At 42.0% G+C, this 26,037-nt stretch overlaps 2 protein-coding genes across 3 annotated transcripts in view; one reads left to right on the forward strand and one right to left on the reverse strand.

Annotated features, from left to right (window-relative positions):
* Positions 1-5,841: 5,841 nt before the first annotated feature.
* The window catches only part of LOC109931406 (zinc finger protein 91-like), a 53,377-nt gene continuing 33,181 nt past the window's right edge, over positions 5,842-26,037 (forward strand). Inside the window, exons 1-5 of the mRNA XM_048619396.1 lie at positions 5,842-5,891; positions 6,386-6,459; positions 9,248-9,295; positions 11,143-11,874; positions 13,740-13,825. Coding sequence (XP_048475353.1) covers positions 11,264-11,874; positions 13,740-13,825 — 697 coding nt within the window. The 5' untranslated portion in view covers positions 5,842-5,891; positions 6,386-6,459; positions 9,248-9,295; positions 11,143-11,263. The remainder of the gene's footprint in view (positions 5,892-6,385; positions 6,460-9,247; positions 9,296-11,142; positions 11,875-13,739; positions 13,826-26,037) is intronic.
* LOC109931407 (zinc finger protein 239-like) lies at positions 21,267-25,718 on the reverse strand. 2 transcript variants are annotated; one of them, XM_020530703.2, is made up of 3 exons: positions 25,687-25,718; positions 25,121-25,231; positions 21,267-22,339 (listed from the first exon to the last, which is right to left on the reverse strand). In XM_020530703.2, exons 2-3 carry the CDS (start codon positions 25,204-25,206, stop codon positions 21,445-21,447), a joined length of 981 nt encoding a protein of 326 aa, XP_020386292.1. In that variant the 5' UTR covers positions 25,207-25,231; positions 25,687-25,718; the 3' UTR covers positions 21,267-21,444. The 2 variants fall into 2 exon arrangements, with proteins under 2 accessions (XP_020386292.1, XP_048475132.1); XM_048619175.1 differs by having other exon boundaries at positions 25,654-25,704.

The raw sequence follows: 26,037 nt of genomic DNA on the forward strand, positions 1-26,037 counted from the left end.
TTGTTTAGTGGTCAAGAAACAGAGTAGGAATAAATGGGTCTTTTTCTGAATGGTAGACAGTGGGGTACCACTGGATCAGTACTGGAAGGTCAGCTATTCACAATATATGTTCATGATTTAGACGAGGGAACTAATATCTCAATATTTGCAGCTGACACAAACCGAGTAGAAGGGTGAGCTGTGAGGAAGATGCAGAGATGTTGCATTGTGATGTGGATAGGCTGAGTGAGTGGCTAATTGCGTGGCAGATGCAGATGTTGATAAATGTGAGGTTTTCCACTTTGGTAGCAAAAATTGGAAGACGTTATTACTTGAATGGCTATAAATTGAGAGAGGGGAATATTCGAAGGGTCCTGTGTGTCCTCATGTGCAACTGACTGAAAGTATGCACACAGGTGCATCAAGCTGCTTTGAAATTCATCTGCCAGGTTCTGCCTTTTTGGCCAACGTGTCAATGTCCCTCTGAGGTCGCTCAGCATCAGCTTCTTACTAAAGAAAGTAAACTGTATGTTGGCCTTCATAGCAAGAGGATTTGAGTACCGGAACAAGAACATCTTGCTGCAGTTGGACTGGAGACTATGGAAGCTACAACATGAATACTGTATTTAGCTTTGGTCCCTTTATCCGAGGTAGGATGTTCTTGCTATAGTGCAGCAAATGTTTACCAAATTGATTCTTGGGATGACAGTATTGGGAGGGTCCAGCCCGAGAGCTGACGTTAGCCTTGACTGATCCGAGAGAGCCCCATTTTCCTCAGCCCTGCTCTGTCACTCGTAGCAATGGCTCTGGCCTGTGGATACTGTGAGCAGCGTGAGTAACAGCAGCAGCATCACTGAGTAAAGGCTGATGTGGAGAGGAGGGGACAGTAGGAAGAGTGCAAGGGAAGGGGGGAGGTCAGATATCAAGAATGTGGCTTTGGAGAGAACATGAGGGGACTGCTGGTATTGACTCCCAAGTGATGGAGACAACCTCTGGGTGCCATTAAACACATGTCGTTTCGAACACCTTGGTGAGGGCTGCTGCTATGGTAACTGTGTGTATGTTTTGGGGAGGGAATTGGGAGAAGGGTGTCAGCATTGAAGGGACAGGGCAAAACTAGTGAAGCAAAGGTATGCCATTGAATTAAGGATGCAGAGGAAGAGGGTGTATAAAGAAGGAGAATGTAGTGAACAAAATGGAGCAAAATTTAATAATGTGAGTCCATGAGACATAGGAGCAGAGGTAGGCCATTCAGCCCATCAAGTCTACCATTCAATAAGATCATGGCTGGTCAGATGAACCTCGATTCCACTTCCCTGCCTTTTCCCTATAATCCTCAATTCCCTTACTGATTAAAAATATGTCCATATCTGCCTTGACAAAACTTATTGACCCAGCCTCGATAGCCTTCTGCGGTAAAGAATTCCACAGATTAACTTCCCTCTATGAGAAGAAATGGCTCCACATCTCTGTCTTCAATGTGCAGTCACTGTAAGTGTAATGGTGAAATGGTGTATGGAGGGTGAAGGGGAAATAATATGCCAGGGGTTCTGTTGTGAATGCTGAATGTCTCATTATTTGCCCTTCCTCTATGTTTTAAAAAGGGAACAGTTGCAAAGTGTTAACCAAGATTAACCAGAATGCATCAATTTTAATGCAATGAATGAGTACTTTCAATGGAATCTGCCCAATGCACACTACCCTTTAACTCTGCTGTGCATCTAACATTGAGGCTGACCCCTCACTGAGTTACATACCAGGGTTTCCTCCCATCCATCGCAGTGAAAAGCTGGATAGTGCTAAATGATCATTTGTCACAGACTGGATTGGAGTTGCTGGGGTTTTGGACTTGAGTCAGTTTAGTTTAAGCAATTGGTTTATCATCAGTTAGTGTACTCCTGTAGTTTTGTTTGTTTTAAAGATGACACTAGCATGGCAGCACTAATTTACTTAAGAGTCTAGCGTAGGATGGCAAAGATTGTGCAGTGTTCTGGTTTGGGTAATGTGGTATAGTGTTAATGTCAAACTAGACTAGTATTCTGGAGGTCCAGACCAATGATTTTCGGTTCAAATCCTGCTTTCACAGCTGATGGAGTTTAAATTCAAATCATAAAAACAGAAATTGAAATCTAGTCTCAGTAATAGTAGCCTAAAACTATCTCATTTTGTTGTTTAAAAACACATCTGCTTCAGTAATGTCTTTAAGGAAGGAGATCTGCCATTCTGCTCTGGCTTACATTTAACTCCAGACCCAAAGCAATGGACAAGGACAGAACTTATATAATTAACAGTAGGGCCCTCGGTAGTGTTGTAGAACAGTGGGACCTAGGGGTTCAAGTATATAATTCTCTGAAATTTGTGTCACAGGTAAGACAGGGTGGGTAAGAAGGTGTTAAGCATACTTGCCTTGACCTTTGAGTGTAGGAGTTGGGACATCATGTTGAGGTTGTACAGGACATTAGTGAGGCCTCTTCTGGAGTACTATGTGCAGTTCTAGTCTCCCTGTTGTTGGAAAAATATTATTAAACTGGAGAGAGTTCAGAAAGGATATTTATCATGATGTTGCTGGGAATGGAGGGTTTGAGATATAAAATTAGAATGAAAAGGTTAGGACTTTATTCACTGATACATAAGAGGTTGAGGAGTGACCTTACTGAGATTTATCAAATCATGAGGAGCATAGATAATCATGAATGATCTTTCCCCTGGGTTAGCGGAGTTCAAAACTTGGGAGCATATTTTTAAGGTGAGAGGAGAAAAATTTAAAAATGACCGAAGGGCAGTTTTCTTTTACAACTAGAGTGGGTCATGTTTGGAATGAACTGCCAGAGAAGTGGTGTCTGCAGGTCCAGTTAGAACAGTTTAAAAGACATTGAGATAAGTTCACAAATAGGCAAGGTTTGGAGTTACATGGGCCAAGCACAGGCAGATGGGACTAGTTTAGTTTGGGAACACGGTCAGTGTGGACTGGTTGGTCTGTTTCCATGCTGTATGACTCTGTGACTCTAGGAGAGATTGACTCAGTTAGTATTGCATTCATTGGAGTTTAGAAGAATGAAGGGGGGGATCTCATAGAAACCTAAAAATAATTTAACAGCACTAGACAGGTTAGATGCAGGGAGAATGTTCCTAATGGTAGGGGAGTCCCGATCGAGGCTTCATAGTTTAAGGATAAGGGTAAACCTTTTAGGACTGAAATGAGGAGCAATTTCATTATCAGAGATTGTTGAACCTGTGGAATTCATTGCCACGGAAAGTGGTTGAGGCCAAAACAATATGCATTTTCAAGAAGGAGGTGGGTATAGCTCTTGTGACCAAAGAGATCAAAGAATATGGGGGCGGGGGGTGCAATGGGGAGGGCTGGATTAGGATATTGAGCTATATGATCAGCCGTGATGATCATGAATGACAGAGCAGGCTTGAGTGGTTAAGTGTCCTACTTCTCCTATTTTCTGTATTTCTATGTATCATTGCACCATCATCATTTTAGATAATTTATATACATGCTTAACCTCATATTTGGGTTCTCCTTAAGACCGTAAGAAATGACATGACCCTAACCCTAACCATAACCCTAACCCTTTTTTTTCTGATGAAGGGTCTAGGCCCGAAACGTCAGCCTCTCTGCTCCTATGATGCTGCTCGGCCTGCTGTGTTCATCCAGCCCTGCACCTTGTTGTCTCGGATTCTCCAGCATCTGCAGTTCCTACTATCTCTGACATGACTAAGCTATTCGGCTCCTCATGCCTGTTCTTCCATTCAGCAGGGCCATCGCTAAGTTGACATTCCTCATGTCGACTTTCCTGTATTTTCCCTGGAACCTTTGATTCCCCTACTGGTCAAAACTCTATCCATCTCAGCCTTAAATATATACAAAGATTCTGCTCCACAACTTTCAATAGCAAGTAGTTCCAAAGACACTCAACTTGCTGAGAGAAAAAAAAATCCTGCTCAACTCAGTCTTAACTTGGTGCCCCTCTATTCTGAGACTGTGCCTTTTGCTCCTCAGCTCATCTGTGAGGGAAAACATCATCTCAGCAATTACCTTTTCTTTTATTCTTCAGAGTCTTTACTTCTGTAATTGTTCTTGATTCTTTTCTTGTGCATCTGACATTTCCAGCTCCTATATGACACTTGAAATTCATTACTCACTTTGTTGACTGAGGAAGATTTGATGTTTGATTTCTGGGGATCACAGATTCACAGGAAAATAACTTCATTGTTTTGCACAAACAGTGTTTGTCCAACAGTTTTACTTTACAAACAAAGATTTGTGTAGAGACTTTAAGTTATGTGTTTGTAGGCATTAGATCGAGACACTATCTGTATAATACACACATACATGTATGTATTATATATAGTTCAGTTTGGGAACATGGACGGCATGGACTAGTTGGATTGGTTAGTCTGTTTCCATGCTGTATGACTCTGTGACTCTAGGAGAAATTGAGTCGGTTAGTATTGCATTCACTGGATTTTAGAAGAATGGGGGGGGCTCTCATAGAAACCTAAAAATAATTTAACAGGACTACAGTATATTGCCAATCCATAGTTACCTTTTGAGAGTGAAATAGTGAACCACATTCTTCTTGAACCACAGTTTGGTGAAGGTGTTCCCACAACACGATTTGGTGCAATCCAAACTTCCAGCATTTTCAGCCATTGATCAAAGGGCACTAACATTATGTCTAAAGTATATGACTTAGATGGAAATGTGGAGATGGTGGTAAAATGTGAACACGTTACCATATTACTTACAGCCATTCAGTGCCTCAAATCTGCCTCCACCCATACAATAGGATCATGTCTGATCTAATTGTAACCTCGAATCATTTTAATACCTACGCCTGATAACCATTGGCTTCCTTAAAAGTCAAAAATCTATTTATATTTGCTTTAATGGTATTCATTGACGTACTTTATTCTCTGTGGAAAAAATGTTCCAAAGACTGAGTAAAAGAAAAGGTAATAAAAACAGAAACTGCAGTAGAAACTCAGCAGATGTAGTAGCACCTGCGGAGAGAAGGCAGAGTTTTTTTTTCAAATCTAGTGACCCTCCTTCAGAACTGGAGAAAAGGAAATCTTCCTCATCCCTCTCTTAAATGAGCGATATTTTAAATTTAAACTTGTTCTAGTCTTTCTCACAAGGAAAAAGATCCTTCTCGCATCTACCCTGTTTAGACTCCTGATAACCATATATATTTCAATAAGATCAACTCTCATTCTTATAATATGCAACGGATGCAGGCTGAGTCTGTCAAACCTTTCCTCTTGCGTAAACCCCCTATTAAATCAGCCTTTTTGAGTTCCCAAGCACCTGTTCGCTTTCTCCATGCACGTGGTGCAAGTTCATAGTATGAGATGTTCTGAAAAGAGGAACAGAAATTGCTGGAGAAAATCAGCAGGCCTGGCAGCATCTGCGGAGAAAAAAAAAGTTAACATTTCAGGTCCGGCAACTCTTCTTTAGAACTGCTGTCACGGACCCGAAACATTTCCACAGGTGCTGCCAGGCCTGCTGACTTTCTCGAGCAATTTCTGTTCTTGTTTCAGACGTCCAGAACCCGCTGTTATTTGTTTTATTTGAACTTTTGTAGATGGTGCGATTGAGTTGCAGAGGCATGAGGATCGCTAGACCAAGTCGTAACACCCCGGTGCATACTTGGTCGCTGTATCAAATATAATAATTTTATATGTTTGTCTTGAAACGTTATAAGGTCATCAATACGGTTTCGTATACACCAATAAAGACAAACAATGGCGGTGTGATTACCCAGAGCTAATCGAGAGGCAGAAAATGCCCCATTTCCTTTACTAGCGGGCATTGCGCAGGCGTACTGTCTGACTGGGATATGCGCATTGCCGGCTCTGACCGGCCTGGCAGGAAACGCAGGCGGTCGGTTCTGATCGGGGAGGTGAGCAGTGAGGGGATAGTGACAGCGGTGCGGACAAACGGAGTTGTGGAATGGGCGGGAAGGCTGTATAAACACCCGCTGCCCTCCACAAATCGTGAGTAAGAAGCTCCCGGGCACCGATTTGCTCCAATTTTACGATCGGCGCACTTCTCCTGGGCGCAGGCCCGGATTTATGGTCACCATCTTTATTGGGGTCAGTGGCAACGGGACCGCCATCTTCCTAGGGGGCAAGTTGCTGCCGCTCGCCTTGGACATAGTCCAGCTATTGTGTATCAGGAGGGAGTGGATGAGGAGTGTGGCGCTGGTCAAAAATGCAGCTTTGTCCTTGGTGGTGTTGGGTTTCCTCATTGGTGTCGCATTCAATATCTTATCACCTTGTTGACAACACATTTAACCTGTTCATCTTATTTTGCGGTATACGTGTTCAGCCTTCACAACTTGCATTCCCAGTTATCCTTGTATTTCCACCTAAGTTTGTGGTTTCACTCATTCAGGAAAGCAAAGAGTATGCCGATGCATTCCTGGCCTGGGCCTTCTAGCTGGTGGACAGATTTTGGGGAGACAGGAGGTGAGTTGGTATTGTGTAAGTGCTGGTTCATTTCTCTGTTGACAAACATCCTTTGCTGACCATAGAGAAAAGATTGGGCAGAAATTGTTCAGTTGGATTTATCTTGACTTTTGTGGACACAACATGTCTGGGCAATTACCTATATTTTGGAGAGATGTCCATGTTGCAGCTATAGCAGGAATAGCTTTTCTAGCTGGTACAGCCAAATGAAAAGAGAGGGTTTTGATCCTGGATTAAGAATAAAAGCTTTGTAAACTCGTTTTTCAGGTTATTGCAAATGGAGGATTTACATTTGAGAAATTCAAACTAATTGTCACATTGGGATCTGACAGGATTGGTTAATTTATCAGGACCTGGATATTTGTGGTATCCCAGGGTAAGATTTGAGTTTCCAGGTCTTTGCTGCCTAAGAAAGAGCTTTTTCATTTCTCCCCATGGGTCTTGCTGAAAATCTTAAATCCCTGTCCTTTAACCCTTTTATGACCAGCTAATAAGAACAGGCTTTCTTAATCTAGTTTGTCTAAATCAATCATAACCATGTCTAACTGTGTCAAATCTCCCACTAATCTCCATTGCTTCAAGGGGAACAACCTTGTTATTTCCTTGCATCTAACATTCCTCATCCCTTGAACTATTCTGGTAACTCTCCTCTGCACCCCCTCAGACTTTCATATCCTTCTTAGTGTGTGATGATCACCGGGTTACACAAAGCCAGGTGTTCAGTGTTCGTATGTGTGATGTCGTCATGCTTCCTGTATATTTCGTCAACTGTGAGACTTTTCTCTGACTCCAGTGTGGACTGAAAGGTGTGTAATATAAACATAACTATCATTTGTAGAATCTGGATGTCAGACTGGTGACATATGGATGTTGGTGACTTTTTTGTGAAGGATTTAAGAAAAAAAAGTCCATCAGGTGATTGCAAATGAGGATTGTTAAAAAGGGTGCCAGAGATAGACCAGCGAGTGTAACATCAATAAGAAATTTTATCCAATCAATGTTGGAGAAAATAGAGAAGGATAAAAATAATCTCCATTTAGAGACTAAAGATTTGATCAGACAGTCAGCATGTCAGAGGGAGGTCGTGCCTGACAAATCTGGTAGAACTTTTCGCGTTTGTGACCAAGTATTAGTATGAGGGTAGGGAAATTGATGTAGTATATATGGAGTTGACTGCTGATGAGATCCCACATGGGAAATTGATAAACAAGATCAAAGCTCATGGGGTCTAGGTAACTCGTCAAGTTAGATCCAAAATTGGCTTATTGATCAGAGACAAAGGCTGCTGGTGCGATTAGAGTCCAACGTGCAGTGGCAAATCTCAAGGATCAGTGCTGGGTCTCTTATTGTTTGTGATATTCATAAATGATGCAAGTGAGAATGTGGGTGAGGGAGATGATGAGTAAGTTTGTGGATGACACAATGATTGATCAGGTGACTGACAGTAAGGAAGAAGGTATTAGGTTATAGGAGGATATAAATGGATTGGTCAGATGGGCAGATCAGTAGCACATGGAATTTAACCCTGATAAATGTGAGGTGATGCACTTTAGAAAAAGGAACAAGGCAAGGGAGTACTCGATGAATGGCAGGACACTCGGAGCTCGGGAAGGGACTTTGCGGTCCTTGTCTATAGATCCCTGAAAGTGGTAAAGGACAGGTTACTTTGGTAGTTAAGAATGGAATTCTTGCCTTCATCAGCTGTGGCATAGATTATAAGAGAAAGGAGGTCACGTTGGAGCTGGACAGAACTTTGGTTAGGCCACAGCTGGAGTACTGTGTGCAGTTTTGGTCACCACAATGTCAGATGGATGTAATTGCACTGGGGAAGATGCAAAGGAGATTTACCAGGATGTTGCCTGCGATGGAGCATTTTAGGTATGGAAACTGGCTGGATAAGCTCGAGTTATTCTCTTTGCAGCAGAGAAATTTGACGGGGGTCCTGATAGAGGTATGTAAGATTATGAGCAGAAAGTATAGGGTGAAAAGAAAGCAACTTCTTTCCTTAGCCGAAGCGCCAATAACATGGGGACATAAATTTAAAATTATTGGACTAATGTAGGTAGTAGTGTATTTTTAGCAGTACAATCTTGATGGGCCAAAGGGCCTCTTCTGTACTGTATGATTATATGATTTGCTTTTTGTTTAGTCTAATCAAGGATTTATTTTAGTTCAGAAAACCCCAGAGAGTGAAAGATCTTAAGAGTTTCTGGTGGCGATGTGGCTGGGGTCAGAAGTAAATTTAGTTTGTCTCCTATGAAGGAGTATAGGACTGTTCAGGGAAAGCAGTTATCTTGATATTAAAATTTACCTTGTGAAACTTCCAGACTTAATCAATGCTTAGTCAGAATTCTGCATACAATTAGAAGACTGAGAAAATCTAAACTTCTAGTTTCGTGAGTTTTCATGTCAGATTTTACAGTTCATAGGACAGAGCTGTGAGAAGTGATTAAGTCAAAAGTAGATTTAATAGGGAAGGGTAATTTATCTGGATTTGAATCACTGTAAAGTTGAGGAATAGCATTTTTTTTTAAGATCATTCAAATTGTCTTTTATATTTTGATAGCTTGGTTTGTTTTATTTATTTTCCTTCTGTGGGATAAACTTCTGTTTTATTGTAAAAGAAAACCTGCAGCCTTGACTGCTGATGTTCCAGTCAATGGCCACCACAGGAAAGAACAATCATTGTATACTCTATCCAGCCCAAATCCATTCTTGGATCTGCCTTGTCCTGTAGTAACATCATCTGACATCATAACAAGTGCTTTTGATATGATTTCATTGACAGGCTCCAGTAGGATATTTTAAAATTGAAAACAAAACAATTGCTTTGGAGGTGAGTATTTTTGGAAATTCATCTATAATTTAGAGCTTTTTGTGCTGCTCTCTGTTGCCTGAGAGAGGTTTCATGGCTGTGGAGCTGGTGTATAATGTTACTGTGGATCTGAATCCGTCCGTCCTTTGCTCTGTTTCATCTCTGTCCCTCCCTGCTTGTGTCTAACATCCTTTTCGTATTTTAGCTTTGTTTTGTATTTTGTCATTATTTTTGCTGGCTGTGTCTGAATGAGGTTATCTCCACCCCTGACCATGTGCTGCCTATTTATCAGCTTTATCTTTGCACAATATTTTTCACAGACTGGAATTATATTTCTTGTTCTATGGTTGATTTCTTTTCCACATCTGACCTTAAATTGACCACCAAATTCTGCACCAATTTTATTCCATACTTCACCCTGTTCGCCCTGAAACATTAACTCTGCTGGTTTCAGTAGAGAGAAAAACAAATGTTGCCAATCTCCAGTTGTCAATGCTTGAACAAATGCCATCTGTTCGGTGAAGGTGCTCCTGCAATGCTGATAGGTGAGGAGTTATAGGATATTAATTCAGGCATTCTAATGGAAGAGCGATAGGTGTCGAAACCAACAGCCATTTGTATTTAGATGGGACCTATTGAAGAATAAAATAGCTCAGTTCATTCATAGATAATGTTATAAAGCAACATTTGATGCGGGGCCACAAATGGAGACATTAGGACAGATGACCAAAGCTGAGATAAAAAAGAAGGTTTTAAGGATAACTGTAAATGAGGAAAATAAGGTCAGAAGCAGAGGGGTTAAGGGAGGAAATGACCAAAGTTTGTGGCCTTGGTATACAAAGACCCAGTTAGCAATGGTGGAGTGATTAAAATCAGAAAAGCTTAAGAGGACATAAGTACTCAGAGGGTTGTGAGGCTGAAAGTGATTACAGATAGGCACGTTTGTGAGGCTGGAGGGGATAACAGCGCTTAGCAGGGCCCATGGAGGAATTTGAAAATCACAAAGGAAAATTTTAAAGTGTTGGTGCTTCACAAGGTAGGTCAGGGAGCACGGGTGTGATGTGTGAACAGGATTGTGTGCGAGTAAGCACACGAACATCAGAATTCTGGATGACCTCTAGATTACAAGGAGTTTGAATGTGGGAGGCAAGGTGACAGTGTATTAGGATAGTCAAGTCTAGAGGTGACAAAGGAATGATTAAGAGTTTCAGCAGCAGATGAGCTGAGACTGAGGTGAAGTCGGTTGATGTTACTGAGGTGTAAATAGGTGGTCTTGGTGATGATGGAATATGTGGGTTGGTAGATCATCTTGAAGTGAATTATTTCACCATGATTGTGAACAGTCTGGCTCACAGTTATGAGGGAGAGGAATAGTCATGGGAGAGGAGTAGAGATTGTAGTAAGGACTGAAGTCTTCCCAATACTTAAATAGTGGAAATTTCTGCTCATCCCAATACTGCATGTCAGACATGTCAGGATGGTATGTGACTTGGAGATGATGGTCTTCACAAATTTTTGCTACCTTGGTCCTTTGAGGTGGTGGAGGGAGAGGATTTGGGAGATTCTGTCAATCTTCTGTTCAGGTTGTAGCTGTTTAAAATCTGTCTCATTGCAGTCCCTGTCTCTGTCACTTTCTCTCCACCCATGGAGATTGGAGTCTTGTGCAGGTCCAGACAGGGTGGCAGGTCCCCTTCTTTGAAAGACATTATGTAATCAATTGCATTTTTACGACAATCCAGCAGTTTTCACTGTCAATTTTCCCCTTGTATCAGCTCCATAGATTACCACATTCATTTCAACTCATTTCAAAACCTGTCTTTGTGTTTTTGTGGCTATTCTTTCACGCCTTTTTTTTTTTACTATTTCAGTTCACTGTACAGGGTGTTAGAACACCAGCATCTACAATCAGGAAACTGAAACCAAAGGTGATACTAGGATCTGACCAGGTCTGCAGATTTGAAGAAATCCGAATATTTTCTGATTTGGAGCATGGAAGGAAAAAACGTTCACAGTGGCAGGAAACCATGGAGGTGTGGAGATTGCGAAGAGGGTTTCCAATCCCCTTCTGCGCTTGAAATTCACCGGCGGGTCCACACCGGGGAGAGACCATTCACTTGCTCCGTGTGTGGGAAGGGATTCCCTCGGTCATCCCATCTGCTGAGGCACCAGCGACTTCACACAGGGGAGAGACCTTTTGCTTGCCAAGACTGTGGGAAGTCCTTCAAATGTTCTAGGGAACTGATATCTCATCAAATTCTTCACACTGATGAGAGACCGTTCAGGTGCTCTGACTGTGAGACTGGGTTCAGGCGGTCATCCGACCTCACTAAACACCAGCGGGTTCACACCGGGGAGAAGCCGTTCACCTGCTTTGAGTGTGGGAAGGGGTTCACTCAGTCGTCAGCCCTGTTGCAACACCAGCGAGTTCACACCGGGGAGAGACCGTTCTCCTGTTCAGAGTGTGGGAAGGGATTCACAGCGTCATCTGCCCTGCTGAGACACCAGCAAGTTCATACAGGGGAGAGGCTGTTCACCTGCTCAAAGTGTGGGAAGGGATTCACGCAGTCATACAACCTACTGAGACACCAGCGAGTTCATGAGTAGCTACAGTGATTTGGATTGTGCTGTTAGGAGTCAAATATAGATCTTGGGGCTAAAGGGATCAAAGGATACATGGAGAAAGTAGGAATAGGATACTCGGTTGGCTGATCAGACATGAACATATTGAATGATGGAGAAGACTCAAAGGGCTGAATGGCCTACTGTTCCTATTTCTTTTTGTTTTAATCAAATTAATCACAAACACTTTGATCCATTAATTACATTTAATTCAATAACAGATGGTTTCAGGGAAATCTGAACTATATCATATGACGGTGTGAGTTTCTTTCCTCTGTTCACAAATTAGTACTGTTGAAATTTCTTGACACAAAGAGTGGAAAAGGTTAAGGTGATGGATTAGAAAACCTCTGGGATTTTGCTGTACTGATTCATATCATGCTGACCAGACGACGTAAGGCACCTGCCTAGTTAAAGGTGGGTCAAAGTGGCATAGGATCCATGTGGAAAACAGCCCAGGTATGTTCTGTATATAAAAAGCAGGACAAATCTAACCCAGCCAATTACTGCCCCATCAGTCTACTCTCAATCAACACTAAAGTAATGGAAGCTGTCATCAACAGTGCTATCAAGCAGCATATACTCAGCAATAACCTGCTCACTGATGCCCAGTTTGGGTTTTGCCAGACCACTTAGCCTCCTGATCTCATTACAGGCTTGGTTTAAACATTACAAAAGAGGTGATTTCAAGTGGTGAGGTGAGAATGACTGCCATTGACATCAAGGCCACATTTGACCCAGTGTGGCAGCAAGGAGCCCTGGTAAAACTGCAGTCAATGAGAATCAGTGGGGGAAAGCTCATACCTGCTACAAAGGAAGATGGTTGTTGTTTTGTTGGATGTCAATCATTTCAGGTCCAAGTCTTCTCAGCTCCAGGACATCTCTGCTGGAGTTCCTTAAGATAGTGCATGTTCAGCTGCTTCACCAATGATCTTCCCTTCTTCGTAAGGTCAGAACTGGGAATGTTTACTGACAATTGCACAATGTTCAGCACCATTCATGACTCGTCAGATACCAAAGCAGTCCATGTTCAAACTCAACAAGACCTAGACAATGTCCAAGCTTTGGCTGAAAAGTGGCAACTAATATTTGTACCACAAATGCCAGGCAATGCCCATCTCTAATAAGAAATAATCTAACCATTGCCCCTTGATATTCAATGGCATTACCATGACTGAATCCCCACTGTCAACATGCTGGAGGTTAACATTGACTAGAAACTCATTTGGACTCACCATATAAATAGTGTCAACAACAGCAGTTCAGAGACTAGGAATACTGCAGCAAGTAACTCATTTCATGACTCCCCAAAGTCTGTCCACCATTTATAAGGCACAAGACAGGAGTGTGATGGAATACTCCCCATTTGCCTGAATGAGTGCAGCTCTAACAACACTCAATAAGTTTGACACCATCCAGGATAAAGCAGCCCACTTTATTGGCATTACATCCAATAAACATCCACTCGTTCCACCATCGATGCTCCATAGCTGCAGTATGTGCTATCTACAAGATGCACTGCAGAAATTCACCAAGGACCCTTCAACAGCACATTGCAAACCCACAATCACTTTCAACTAGAGGGACAAAGGCAGCAGATACACAGGAACATCACCCTTGCAAGTTCCCCTCCAAGCCACTTGCCAGCTGGAATTGGAAATTTATCGCCGTTCCTTCACTGCTGGAGTTCCCGTCCTAACAGCGTTGTGAGTCTAACTATACATATGTTGCAATGGTTCAAGGCAACTCAACACTCTGCTGAGGGCTACTGTGAATGGGTAATGAATGCTAGCCAGGCAGTGGTGCCCATGTCCCATGACTGAATTTAAAAATTGTCATCAAAAAGGGGATTCACACATGGTGGCAAAGAGCATAGCCGAGATATTCAGTCATACTTTGTATTTGCTATTACCCAGATCATGATGACCGGAAGTAACTCGGTCACTAGTAGTGTTTGAAATTTTAAGGAGGAAGTGATGGATAAACGATCAGTCCTTAAAGTTGCAAAGTAACCAGGACAAGATGAGAACTGCCCAAAAATACTGAAGAAAGTAACGGTGGAACCTACAGGGGTACTGGCCATTATTGTTTGGGCTTCCTTACACTCAGGGTAGTTGTCAGAGGACTTGAGAATTGCAGGCTTTACGTATTCCTTCAAAAAGAGTATAAGGATAAGCCCAGCAGTTCCAGACCAGTCAATTTAACAGTTGACTTCTCAAAATTATAATTCAGGACAGAATTAAATAGTCACATGGACAAAAGTGGGTTAATTAAGAGGAGGCAGCATAGATTTCTCAGGGAAAAGTCATGTTGAACTAATTCTCTGGAAATCTTTGACGAGGTAACAGGCGTTGGTGAGGATAATGATAATGTTGTAGTTTATGTGGCGTTTGAAAAAGACGTTTAATACGGTGGCACACAACAGACTTTTCAGAAAATGTATAGCTCATTGCATAACAGGAGCAGTAGCAACACAAATACAAAAATAATTTAGTAACAAGAAACCAGAAATCGTGGTAAATGAGTGATTTTCAAGAAGACTGTAATTTGTAAGGGGCGGAAGTAGGCTAGTCTGCCCATCAAGTCAACTCAACCTTTCAATGACACCATGACTGATTTGATAATCCCAAACTCCACCTTCCTGCCTTTTCCCCATAACGCTTAATTTGCCCTCTGCTTAGAACTCCAACTGTCTCATCCTTGAATACACTTGATGACTGAGACTCGACATCTCTTGTCCTTATCGGTCAAATACAACCACCTACCGTTCTAATCCCATTTTCCAATGCTTGGCCCATAGTCTTGTATGCCTTGCCATTGCAGGTACACCTCTGTAGTAAAGAATTATACAGACACACTGCCCTCAGAAGAAGTAGTTCTTCATCTCTGTCTTAAATGAGCACTCTGAGATTACGCCCTCTTGTACAACCTTTTGATACCTATCTTGTCAAGCCCCCTAAGAATCCTCTATGTTTTGCTAAGATCTGCTCTCATTCTCCTGACCTTCAATGAGTATAAGCCTAACTACTTAATAAAAAAATCTGGCCATATGCGTGATCAACCTAGTGAACCTTCTTTGGATTGCCTGCAACACCAGTATATTGTTCCTTTGATAAGTTGACCAAAACTGTTCACAGTATTCTAGTTGTGGTCTAACTAATGCTCTGTACAGTTTTTGAAATACATCCTGATTTTTATACTCCATTCCCTTTGAAATAAATGTCAATATTCCATTTGACTACCTGCTGAACATGTATACTAGTTTTCTTTTGATATTCGTGCACTAGAATGCCTAAATTACTCCGCGCTGAAGCTTTTGGCAGTCTTTCCTCATTTAAATAATACTCTATTCTTCCAGCCAAAATGTATAATCTCACGTTTTCCCCACATATACTCCATCTGACAAGGTTTTACCCACACCCTATAGATATAGACAGGTGTCATCCTTACTACTTGTGTTCCCACCTATTTTTGTGTCAATTGCAGGCTTGGCTGTAGTACAATCACTTCCATCATTTGAACCATTTAATATTTAGTGAACATTTGTGGCCCCTGCACTGATCCTGTGGCACTGCACTAATTACAGATTGCCATGCCGAAAGTGCTATTCGAAAGTTTTCTATTTGTTGGACAATCCTCAATACATACTAATATGCTATCCCCTCCCCACCTCCCGCCAACACAATGGACTGTTATTAAGTAGCTTTATTCAGTACCTTGTTGAGTATCTTTTGGAAATCCAAAAATATTACTTATCTACCTTGCTTGTGACATCTTCAAAAATTAAAATGTAATAAATTTGAATGGCACAATTTCCACATCATGAAGCCATGTTGACTCTGCTTGATTATATTATGTACTTCTAAATGCTTTGCAACAACATCCTTTAAAATAGACTCTTAACATTTTCCTAAGGACTTATATTAATCTTACTGTCCTACGGTTACCTGTTTCTGCTGAACTCCATTCCCAGTCTACTTCAGCCAATTCTGTGCCCATTCCCATGTAAGACATTTTCTAATCAACCTGTTCAGAGATGTTATTTGCAGATGTAAGTTTGTATACAATACAAAGATTGGTGGAGTTGTCGATAGTGTAGAAAGTTGTCAAAGGATACAGCAGGATATAAATCAGTTACAGGTAAGGGCGGAGAAATAGTAGATGGAGTTTAATGGACAAGTGTGAGGTGATGCACCTTGGGAAATCAAGTGTTAAGGCAAACGATACAGTTAATGGCAGGACTCCGAACAGCATTGATGTACAGAAGGATCTTGGTGTTCAAGTCTATAGCTCCTTGAAAGTAGACAGGGTGGTAAATGAGGCAGATGGCATGCTTGCCTTTATTGGTTGGGGAATTGAATACAGAAGTTTGGATATCATGTTGTGGCTTTATAAGACTTTGGTTAGGCCCCACTTAGAGTATTGCATTCAATTCTGGTCACCACTTTTACAGGAAGGATGTGGAGGCTTTGGAGAGAGTGCAGAGGAGGTTTACCAGGATGCTGCCAGGATTAGAGGGTATGAGTTATAAGGAAAGGCTAAAAAATCTTGGGTTGTTTTCTCTTGAGTGGCGGAAGCTGACAGAAGACTTGATATAAGTCTATAAAATTAAGAGATGCGTGGATACAGTTGACAGAATCTTTTTCTCAGAGTTGAAATGTCTAATACTAGGGGCATGAATTTAAGGTGAGCAGGGGAAAGTACAAAGGAGATGTGAAGGGCAAGATTTTTTTAACAGAGTGTAGTAGGAGTCTGGAACATGCTGGCAGGGATGGTGGTTGAGGTAAATATGATAAGGGCATTTCAAGGACTTTTCGATAAGCATATGAATATGTACGGAATGGAGGGATATGGACCAAGGGCAGGCAGAAGGGATTAGTTTCATTTAGCGCCATGTTTGGCACAACATCGTGGGCCGAAGGGCCTGTTCCTGTGTTATACTGTTCTATGTTATTGCATGCCTCTGGAACAGGTGGGATGTGTACTTAGGCCTCCTGGGTCAGAGGTAGGGAAAATAACACTGCGTTATAAGCACCATTCCTCATTCCCAGGTGATTATCCTTATTTAAGCTCAACACAACTGTTATTGTCTCAGCTTTCTCACTCTCAAACTGCTAAATTCTACCAACTTATGATCACTATTCTCTAGGAGAATTTTTTAGTCAGAGAACACACAACATATTGTGGATAACGAACTATCACAAATGCACTCAATGAATTGTTCCTTGGCTGTCTCAGCCAATTTGTTTTTCCCAAGATATATGAAGATTAAAGTCATCCATGATTAATGTGTTGCCTTTTTAAAAAGCCCTCATTATCTCCAGATTTATTCTCTGTCCTATCAAGAAGCTAGAGTTCAGGGGTCTGTCGATAACTTCCATCTGTGTTTTGTTAGCTCCACCCATATGGATTCTACACCACCTAATTCAAGAGCATTTCTCTCTTAAGGTACTAATTCCATCTTGTACAACAAATCCAACCTGCCACCCTTGCCTTCCCGCCTGTTCTTTTGAAAGGTCACATGACTTGAATGTTATAGCTTCCAGCTTTGATCTCCTGTGTGTCTGTAATGAATAATTGAATCAAGAATCATAGAATCCCTACAGTGCAGAAACAGGCCATTCGACCCATTAGTCTACACCAACCGTCCGAATAGCATACCATCCAGACCCACCCTTCTACCCTATTCGTGTAACCCTGTATTTCCCATGGTTAATTCACCTAACCTACACACCCCTAGACACTACGGGACAATTTAGCATTGCCAATCCACCTAACCTGCATATCTTTGGACAGTGGGAGGACACCAGAGCATCCAGCGGGAACCTATGCAGATACAGGGCGAATGTGTAAACATTGTGCAATGAGTCACCTGAGGCTGGAATCGAACTCAGGTCCTGGCAACAGTACTAATTAATGAGTCACCTATAAATTCATATTCATTAACCCATTTTTATCCCATTAACTTGTTTATTTTGTTACATATATGCTGCACACATTTAAGTAAAGAGTCATTAACCTTTGTCTTATTACCTTTCCTTCTCTCTTTGTCTCATTTTGCTGATTTTTTTTATTATATGCTTGCTGTACTCTGTCCCTTCCTGTCACATTTTGGTGTGATTGTCAAAATTGTTGCCTTGAAATGCTACCATATTGTGATTTAGCAGCCTACATTTCCCTCCTCCTGCATCCTCTAACAACTCCCCTCTGCACCCCACCATTACTTTAAAGCCCTATAGTGTACAAACCTAGTTATTCAATTTGCCCAGACACTGCTCCCAGCACAGTTCAGATGAAGTCCATTCCACTAGAGCAGCTCCCTATGCCCCAGTACTGATAATATTGCCCCATTCCTCCTAGACTAATGTTTAGGCCACAAAGTTAACTCATTTACTTTATTTATGCTATACCAATCGATGAGTCAACTAGCCTTGCTCTGTGCTGTAATAACGCTGACTCATTTTGGCAGCCTTCCCTCATAAGTCATCCTCTGGTCCCAGTTATCATTCAAGTAAGTCTGCTCTGTGCATCCTCTTAGGTCAACAAAGTCCATCCATCTTCAGGTGGATGTCCAGAATGGAGCGCACTTTCAAGGTGTGGTCTGCCCAGTATTTTGAATCTCTGTGCTTTTACAGTCACACCCATACCTGAAATCTTATGCTACAAGGAAACGTTTTCTCTTCCATGGTCAAAGGCCAATGATATTCAATGGGCATCAACCATCCTGACCACCCAAATCATTTCTCCCTGGGTGGAGAAAAAACTCCTACAAATGTTTCAAACATTCTGGTCAATCGCTGTTTTACATTCTATGCTGCGAGGAGAACAATCCCAGCTTCTCCAGTCTCTTCAAATGAACTGAAACCACCCATCCCTGATATTACTCTGAAATTGTCTCCACAACCTCTTCAAGGCATTGACATCTTTCCTAAAGTCTGGTGCTTAGAAATGAATACAGTATTTCAATTCAGGATTTTAGTGATTTAGAAAGATTCAGGAGAACTTCATGTCTTATTACATCCTGTGTCCATTAATAAATTAAGGACCTGTTAGATTTTACAAAACACAGCTTGATCAACTTATCCTGTCACAAACAAACAATAGTGTTCATACAATTCCAGGTCACTGTGTTTCTGCACTCTTTATTTTTAAAATTGTAGAGTTTAGTTTATTCTACCTCATTTATCCTTTCCAAATTCATCATTGATTGTCAATCATTTTGGTTTGTTCTGAGGATGAGGAAAGATGTGAAATGAATACAAGAATGTTGTAGCTTTTTCTCTGAGGATTACATGGGGATAGAGATTCAAACTGATTTGTTTTACTGTACAATCAACTTCACCTGGGAGTTGGTGAATGAAGAGGAAAGATCCCACATAGTGGTTCTTCAAGGTTCACTGCAGGTTTGACAACTCAATCAGCTCCACTCTCAGCTCAGGAGTCCAAAGCTCCTTCACAGACTATTCACAGTGGAATTCTGGTGCAGCTGTCTAGCACATGTGTCTTAACTATTAGAACTAACAAAACCTGGTTTAACCAGTCACTCACCTAATTGTTCTTTGTGGAGTCTCACTGTGCACAAACTGGTGTTGTGAACCAGTAACCACTTGTATTTATGTAATATGCCTAATGCAATAAAATGTCCTACGGGGCTTCAGAGAAGACTTTTTAAAATAAACATTTGACAATTAGATAGGGCAACATGAAGGACGTTCTTAACTGGAGAGGTGGTTTTTAATGACCATCTTTAATCAGGAGAGAGATGAAAAGGTTCAGGAACTGAATATCAGTATTTCCCACCCATGCACAGCTACCAGTGATGGAGTGATTAAAATCAGGGAGACTCAAGAGGACTGAATGTGGAGTGGGCAGATTTCTCAAGAGAATTGTGAGACTGGGATCAGCACGGTGGCTCAGTGGTTAGCCCTGCTGCCTTATAGCACCATGGACCGGGGTTCAATTCCAACCTCAGGCGACTGTCTATGTGAAATTCGCACATTCTCCTCATGTCTGTGTGGGTTTCCTCCAGAATCTCTGGTTTTCTCCCACAGTCCAAAGATGTGCACGTTAGGCGGATTGGCCATGCTAAATTGCCCGTAGTGAGGAGGTTAGATGGATTAGCCATGGCAAATTCAGGTATAGAGTAGGGGGGTGAGTCTGGGTGGGATGCTGTCTGGAGAGTCAGTGGACTTGTAGAGCCAAATAGCCTGTTTACACACTCTATGGGTTCTATGATCGGAGATTACAAAGATAGGGAAGGACAAGGCCATAGGGGATTTGAAAAAATGGTTGCAAATTTTGAACTTTGCAACACTGCCTGTCTAGGAGCCAATGTGGGCAAATAGGTGAACAGGATTTGGTGCAGGAAAGAACACGGGCAGCAAAATTTTGTATGATTTTGCATTTCCGGAGCAGGTGGGATGAATGAGAGAGGCTGGTCAGGAATGCATTGGAATCATCAAGTCTAAAGATAACACAGGCATGGATGAGGACTTCAGTAGCAGACTAGCTAGGGTGGGGTGGAGAGGGGTGACATTATGGTGATTGAATTATTTAGTATGGATAACTGTGTGGGCGTGTAGTCTCATCCTGAAGTCAAATATGACAGATTGTTAGCTGTGCTATTCAGCCTCAATCACTTCCTCCAAGAGACACAGCTAGGGAATGAATTTTCAGGGGTGAACAAAGACAATGGCCTTGATTATCCCAATTTATAATTGGAGGAAATTTCATCTCCTCAACTACTGGATGTGGCATAGGCCATTTGATCTATTTAGTAACAGCGGAGGAATGGAGAGGGATGTTGGTGAGGAGAGCTGGAGGCTTTCAGTGTACATGTGAAAACTAACACAGTGGTTTCACAAGTGACGGCATGTAGATGGGAAATAGGAAAGACCAAGGAAAGATCCTTGGGGGACATCAAGGCCTTAGAGAAGAAAGAGAGGGTGAAGAAGGGGCCGAGGTTTGAAAGGACAGTGGTTCAAGAGTTTATTTTAGAATGCATTATGGATGTAAAAGTGAGAGGGACAGAACCAGAAGAGACAGAGTGTGAACCATTAACAGCAGCAGCGAACATGGGTAGTTTTGTGAGAATTGGGTGGAGGGTGCAGGGGCTCAGTGGACGAGCTGAGCACTGACAGGGCATCAGGAGTGAAACGGGATAAAGGTGAGTGCCCAGGAATGGAGGCAGGCAAAGATTAGAGGATATTTTGTCCAGTCGGCTAGTGGAACCGAGGCAGAGATTTTAGTGACAAAGAAATTCCATGAACTTCTTGCACTTGTTGGAGGTGAGGATGGAGGAAACGGGGATGGTGGGGGGGAGGGGGGGGGGAGAAGAGAGACAGAGAGAGAGCAAGCACTTCAGAAGTAACTAATGTGTGTCAGAAATATTAGAAAATACTTGACGCAGTGTCTGAAAATTATTTATTCTACTTTTATCCAGAATGTTGACATGTATGACTGGAGTGGTGTTTATTAACAGCAGCAGAAACAAACCCCAATGAACATGGTTCAGTCCTGATGTGATTAACAACAAAATCCAATCTGTGAACTTACTTGTGAACACGCTGGTGTCTCAGCAGGTGGGATGAGTTAATAAATCTCTTCCCACACTCTGAGCAGGTGAACGGTCTCTCCCCGGTGTGAATTCGCTGATGTATCAGCAGGTTGTATAAGGTAGTGAATCCCTTCCCACAGTCAGGGCAAATGAATGGCCTCTCACCAGTGTGAACTCTCTGGTGTGTCTGCAGGCTGGATGACTGAGCAAATTGTTTCCCACACTCAATGCAGGTGAATGGCCTCTCTCCGGTGTGAACTCGCTTGTGTTTTAATAGGATCGATGACTGAGTGAATCCCTTCCCACACTCAGTGCAGGTGAATGGCCTCTCCCCTGTGTGACTGCGCTCATGTACAGTGAGTTGAGATGAGTACTTGAATCCAGCCCCACAGTGAGAGCACCTGAATGGTCTCTCCTCAGTGTGGACACGTTGATGGGTCATCAGTTCCCACGAACTTTTAAAGCACTTCCCGCAGTCTGGACATTTAAAAGGTCTCTCATCAGTGTGAACCCGCTGGTGTGTTAGAAGGCTGGATGACTGAGTGAATCCCTTCCCGCACTCACTACAGGTGAATGGTCTCTCCCCAGTGTGAACTCGCTGATGAGTCTCCAGTTCGTAAGGGTAATTGAATCCCTTCCCACAGTCCCCACATTTCCATGGTTTCTCCTCACTGTGACTAACTTTGTGTCTCGACAGGCCAGATGATTGGTTGAAGCCTCGTCCGCACACAGAACACGAGTATGGTTTCTCATCACTGTTAACACTGCTTTTACCTTCCATGTTCAAAATCTGATGACATTCAGGTCCTGATGAATTGAGTGTCTCTGTCAGGTCCAGACGTGGTATTTGCTTTGAGCTTCCTATCTGAAAATCGTCCCTTTCCAATGCCCTATAAAACATATTTCAAACAAGAGAAAGTGATCATAAGAGCTGTAAAAATCCAACTGATTTAGTCATAGCCTTCAGTGATCCGTGATCGCTGTCATACTAGCCTGTCTGGGCAAGAAGAGAAGGACAGAATGAAGACAGAGAGAGAGGTGGGGGGAGGAGGAGGAGGAAAGGAAAAGGAGATGGACATCTTTCATAGCAATTCAACCAGAATCTCCAAAACCCAAAATCCCACCACCTGGAAAGACCAGCTGCTGCATGTGAAAACCATCCCTTCTGAGGCAAACACTAGTGAGGTCATGCTAGGAAGAGACCGATCACTGGCTCAGTGAGGCAGAAGGGATTGAATTGATTTACCCAATTGCTCAGATATTGGTGAGTTTGCTAGGAACTGCGGGGTTTGGATCCTGCTGTTGACCATATCCAGAACTGAACCATCAATACTCTGAATAATACTTTATTCAGGCTGTTCTCAAGATTATTAACGATAGCACCCAAATGGTTATTTACTTGTACTTGCAATTAATTTATTGCATTTGCTGATCATGATGTAGTCTACACTGAGAAGCATCAACACACAGTGTGGAACAGCCTCTATTCAGTCTGTGAGCTGGATCCTGAGTTTCCAGTCAATTGTCAATTTAATTCTCCACATCATTCCATCTGTGACCTCTCTGTCATCAGTCTACTGCACTATTCCAAAGAAGCACAATGGGAGCTTGAAGATCAACAGCTCAACTTTCAATTCAGCACTTCAAAACCTTCCGTACTCAACATGAGGTGAATGAGAGAGGCTGGCGATGAACGTATTGGAATCTAAAGGTCACGCAGGAGTGGGTGATGGTTTCACCATCAGACTAGCTCGGGTTGGGTGGAGATGGGTGACATGGCAATTGAATTATTTGGTATCAGTGATTGTGTGGTCAAGTAGTCTGAAACTCATCTCAAAGTCAAATATGACAGAGATTGTTAGCTATTCTGCCTCAATCAGTTCCCTCAAGAGACATAGCTAGGGAATGAATTTTCTTTAAAACCTTCCAAACTCAACATAGAGTTTACCAGCATCTGCACTAGTAGAGTTGTCAGGATCCAGAACACTTGCCCTGAAAAAGTGCTATAACCTGATTCTACGTTTAACCTGTTCATCCTAGATTCCCCACCCAGGTGAAATAATTCCTCTCCAACTCCCATATCAGTTGCCAATCACTTCCAAAAAGCTTTGATCAAAATCACCACTTAGTCTTTGAGTTCAGGGGAATACCTCCCTAATAGCGAGGTGATTTTTTTAGCAGTAGATAAAGGAAAAGATAATATATAATGAATGGTACAATTCCAAAAGAGAATGTAGGGACCAAGGAATTTGTGTTTCTTGTGTTCCGAACTTTGAAGGTAGATAAATATATTCATTAGTCATCAAAGCAAATTGGATCTCAAACTTCATAAATGTTGCAATTGAAAAGAAAAGGAGGCAAGTAATGTTGAACACTTATAAAGCTCTTGTTAGGCCACAATTCCAGTGGTGTCCAGTTTTGGTCACCACATTTTAAAAACAGTGTGAGGGTCCTTAAGAGTGTGAAGAGGAAATTTATCAGAATGGAGCTGAATAATTTCTGAAACCTGATTCTAAATTTAGATTGTGCCCTACACTCCATGATCCCCCATCTACTGGAGATAGGTCCTCTCTATCTATCAGTTCCCATTTCATATCCTGAAAATTTTGATGACATTTCCTCTTAGTCTTAAATTGCATAGAATACCTCCCTCACAGTGAGGCCATTCATTTTAGCTGAAGGGATAGGAAAGAAAATATATAATTAATGGTACAATTCTAAAGAATATTCAGGGACAGAGGGAGCTGAGACTTCGTGTGCACTGATCCTTCAAGGTCACAAGCTATATTAAGAGATTAGTAAGCAATACAAATTGAATCTTGAAATTCATGAATAACTGTTATTTGCTAAAAAGTAGGGATGTTTTGCGAACATTTATAAAGCTCTGGTTAGGCCGCAATTCGAATATTGTGACCAGACTTCAGGAAGGATGTGAGGCTTCTCGAGAAGGTGCAGAATTATTTCTTAGAATGGTTCCAGTAAATAGGTTGAGAAATTTGCTTGAAATGTATGAGATTTATGACAAGTCTAAATAGGGTGGAGAAAGCCAATCTCTTCTCATTAGCTGACTATACATGGGCAAGGGATGGATCAAAGGCTTTGAGTTAATCAGCGGTGGTGGATGTGATTAGAACATTTTCACATGGACAGTAGTGATAACGTGGAACTTATTGCCAACCAGGGAGTAGAAATAGGTGAAGTGATCAATGTTAAAAGGAAATTGTATCAGCACTTTAAGGAAATAAATTGACCAGAATTTGAGGATAGAGCAGGTAAATGTGATAGACTGGATTGGTCTGCAGAGCTGGTGTGTAATCAAGGCTGAAAGGCGTCCGCTGTCATAATGACCCTGCCTTTTTTGCATGATCTCATGTAACTCTTGCAGTTCAGATATCACTCTAGTAAACCTGTGCTACACTGCTTGAAAACCTATTGATCATTCCTAAGATTCGTTGCCCAGAACTGAATGCAATTCTCCAGATTCCAAAGAGGAGTTATATTGGACTTGAAACATTAATTGTGTTACTTTTTCCACAGACTTGCTGAGTTTCTGCAACATTTTCTGTCTTTTTTAACTGCAGTTCTCCAGCAGTGGTCTAACCAGGGTTTGTGAATCTCAGTATTTTTCCAGTCAGTGATACCTAAAAGCTTTGCTGACAGAACAGACTAACCTTAATCCTTCCATATTCAGATGTCCATCTGATTCAGATCCTAATAAATCGAGGGATTGATGTGATGTTTGGTTTGAACTCTGCATCCTTCAATCTTCCACTTGCAGAATCCTATAAAAACAAAGTCCATCACTGTCAGTCTGGGATAGCCAATCAAGAGACCAATTTTTCTCTTGGTTTGAGTTTGCTGTATGTAAATCCTCCCTTTCTAGCCCCCTGTCAAAATGCCCTCCCAGTCAATCCAGGATATAAATTCAAAATATTCTCTACTGCTGGCCCAGGATGATGGCGCATGCGCCTCCTCCTTGCCTCCTACAAGGATGGCGACCCAGCATGCGTTCTGCTCCTCGTTGCCCCAAATAAAGATGGCAGCTGTTCCTTAGATCTCGAGCAAATGGGCAAACTCAGTAATTGTAGCCTTTCACTTCAAAGTGGGGCTATTAATTTCTTATTTGGATTTGCAGCCTGCCCTGCATCTTCATGAAGCTTTCTGGCCCACCTCGCTCACTCTATTCCTCTCTACCACCACTGACTTTGTTATTTTGTTGAAGCAGCCATTTTCTCACCCGCTCCGTGCAGCTCCACTCACTGTTTGGCAACGCGCATGCTCCACTAGCGTTCCCCAATACGCATGCGTCTAGATCTCCGCGACACATAGGGCATAACCCGGCTCGCTGCGAGTGCTGGGTGGGGAGTCTGCCATTGAATTGCACTGTGGAAGAATGGAAAATTACGTGTTTTTTGTTCCAAAAAAAATATTGTTGTCAAATCGAGATGTAAAATTAGCAAAAGAACTGACGCAGCGAGTAGGTGGAGCGAATAAGTTCCCGAAAACCAAGGAGTTCAGAATCAGAGATAGTAGGAACTGCAGATGCTGGAGAATCTGAGATAACAAGGTGTAGAGCTGGATGAACACA

The sequence above is a fragment of the Rhincodon typus genome, chromosome 42 (assembly GCF_021869965.1).
Source record: "Rhincodon typus isolate 14 chromosome 42, sRhiTyp1.1, whole genome shotgun sequence".
Classification (NCBI taxonomy): Eukaryota; Metazoa; Chordata; class Chondrichthyes; order Orectolobiformes; family Rhincodontidae; genus Rhincodon; species Rhincodon typus.

What these genes read in the sequence shown, in the direction of transcription:
- LOC109931407 (XM_020530703.2), bottom strand. Translation starts at nt 25,206, where the DNA reads ATGCAGAGTTCAAACCAAACATCACATCAATCCCTCGATTTATTAGGA. An exon ending in CTGAATATGGAAGGATTAAG is followed by an intron (nt 22,340 to 25,120) that starts GTTAGTCTGTTC and finishes TATGTTTTATAG; the next exon opens with GGCATTGGAAAGGGACGATT.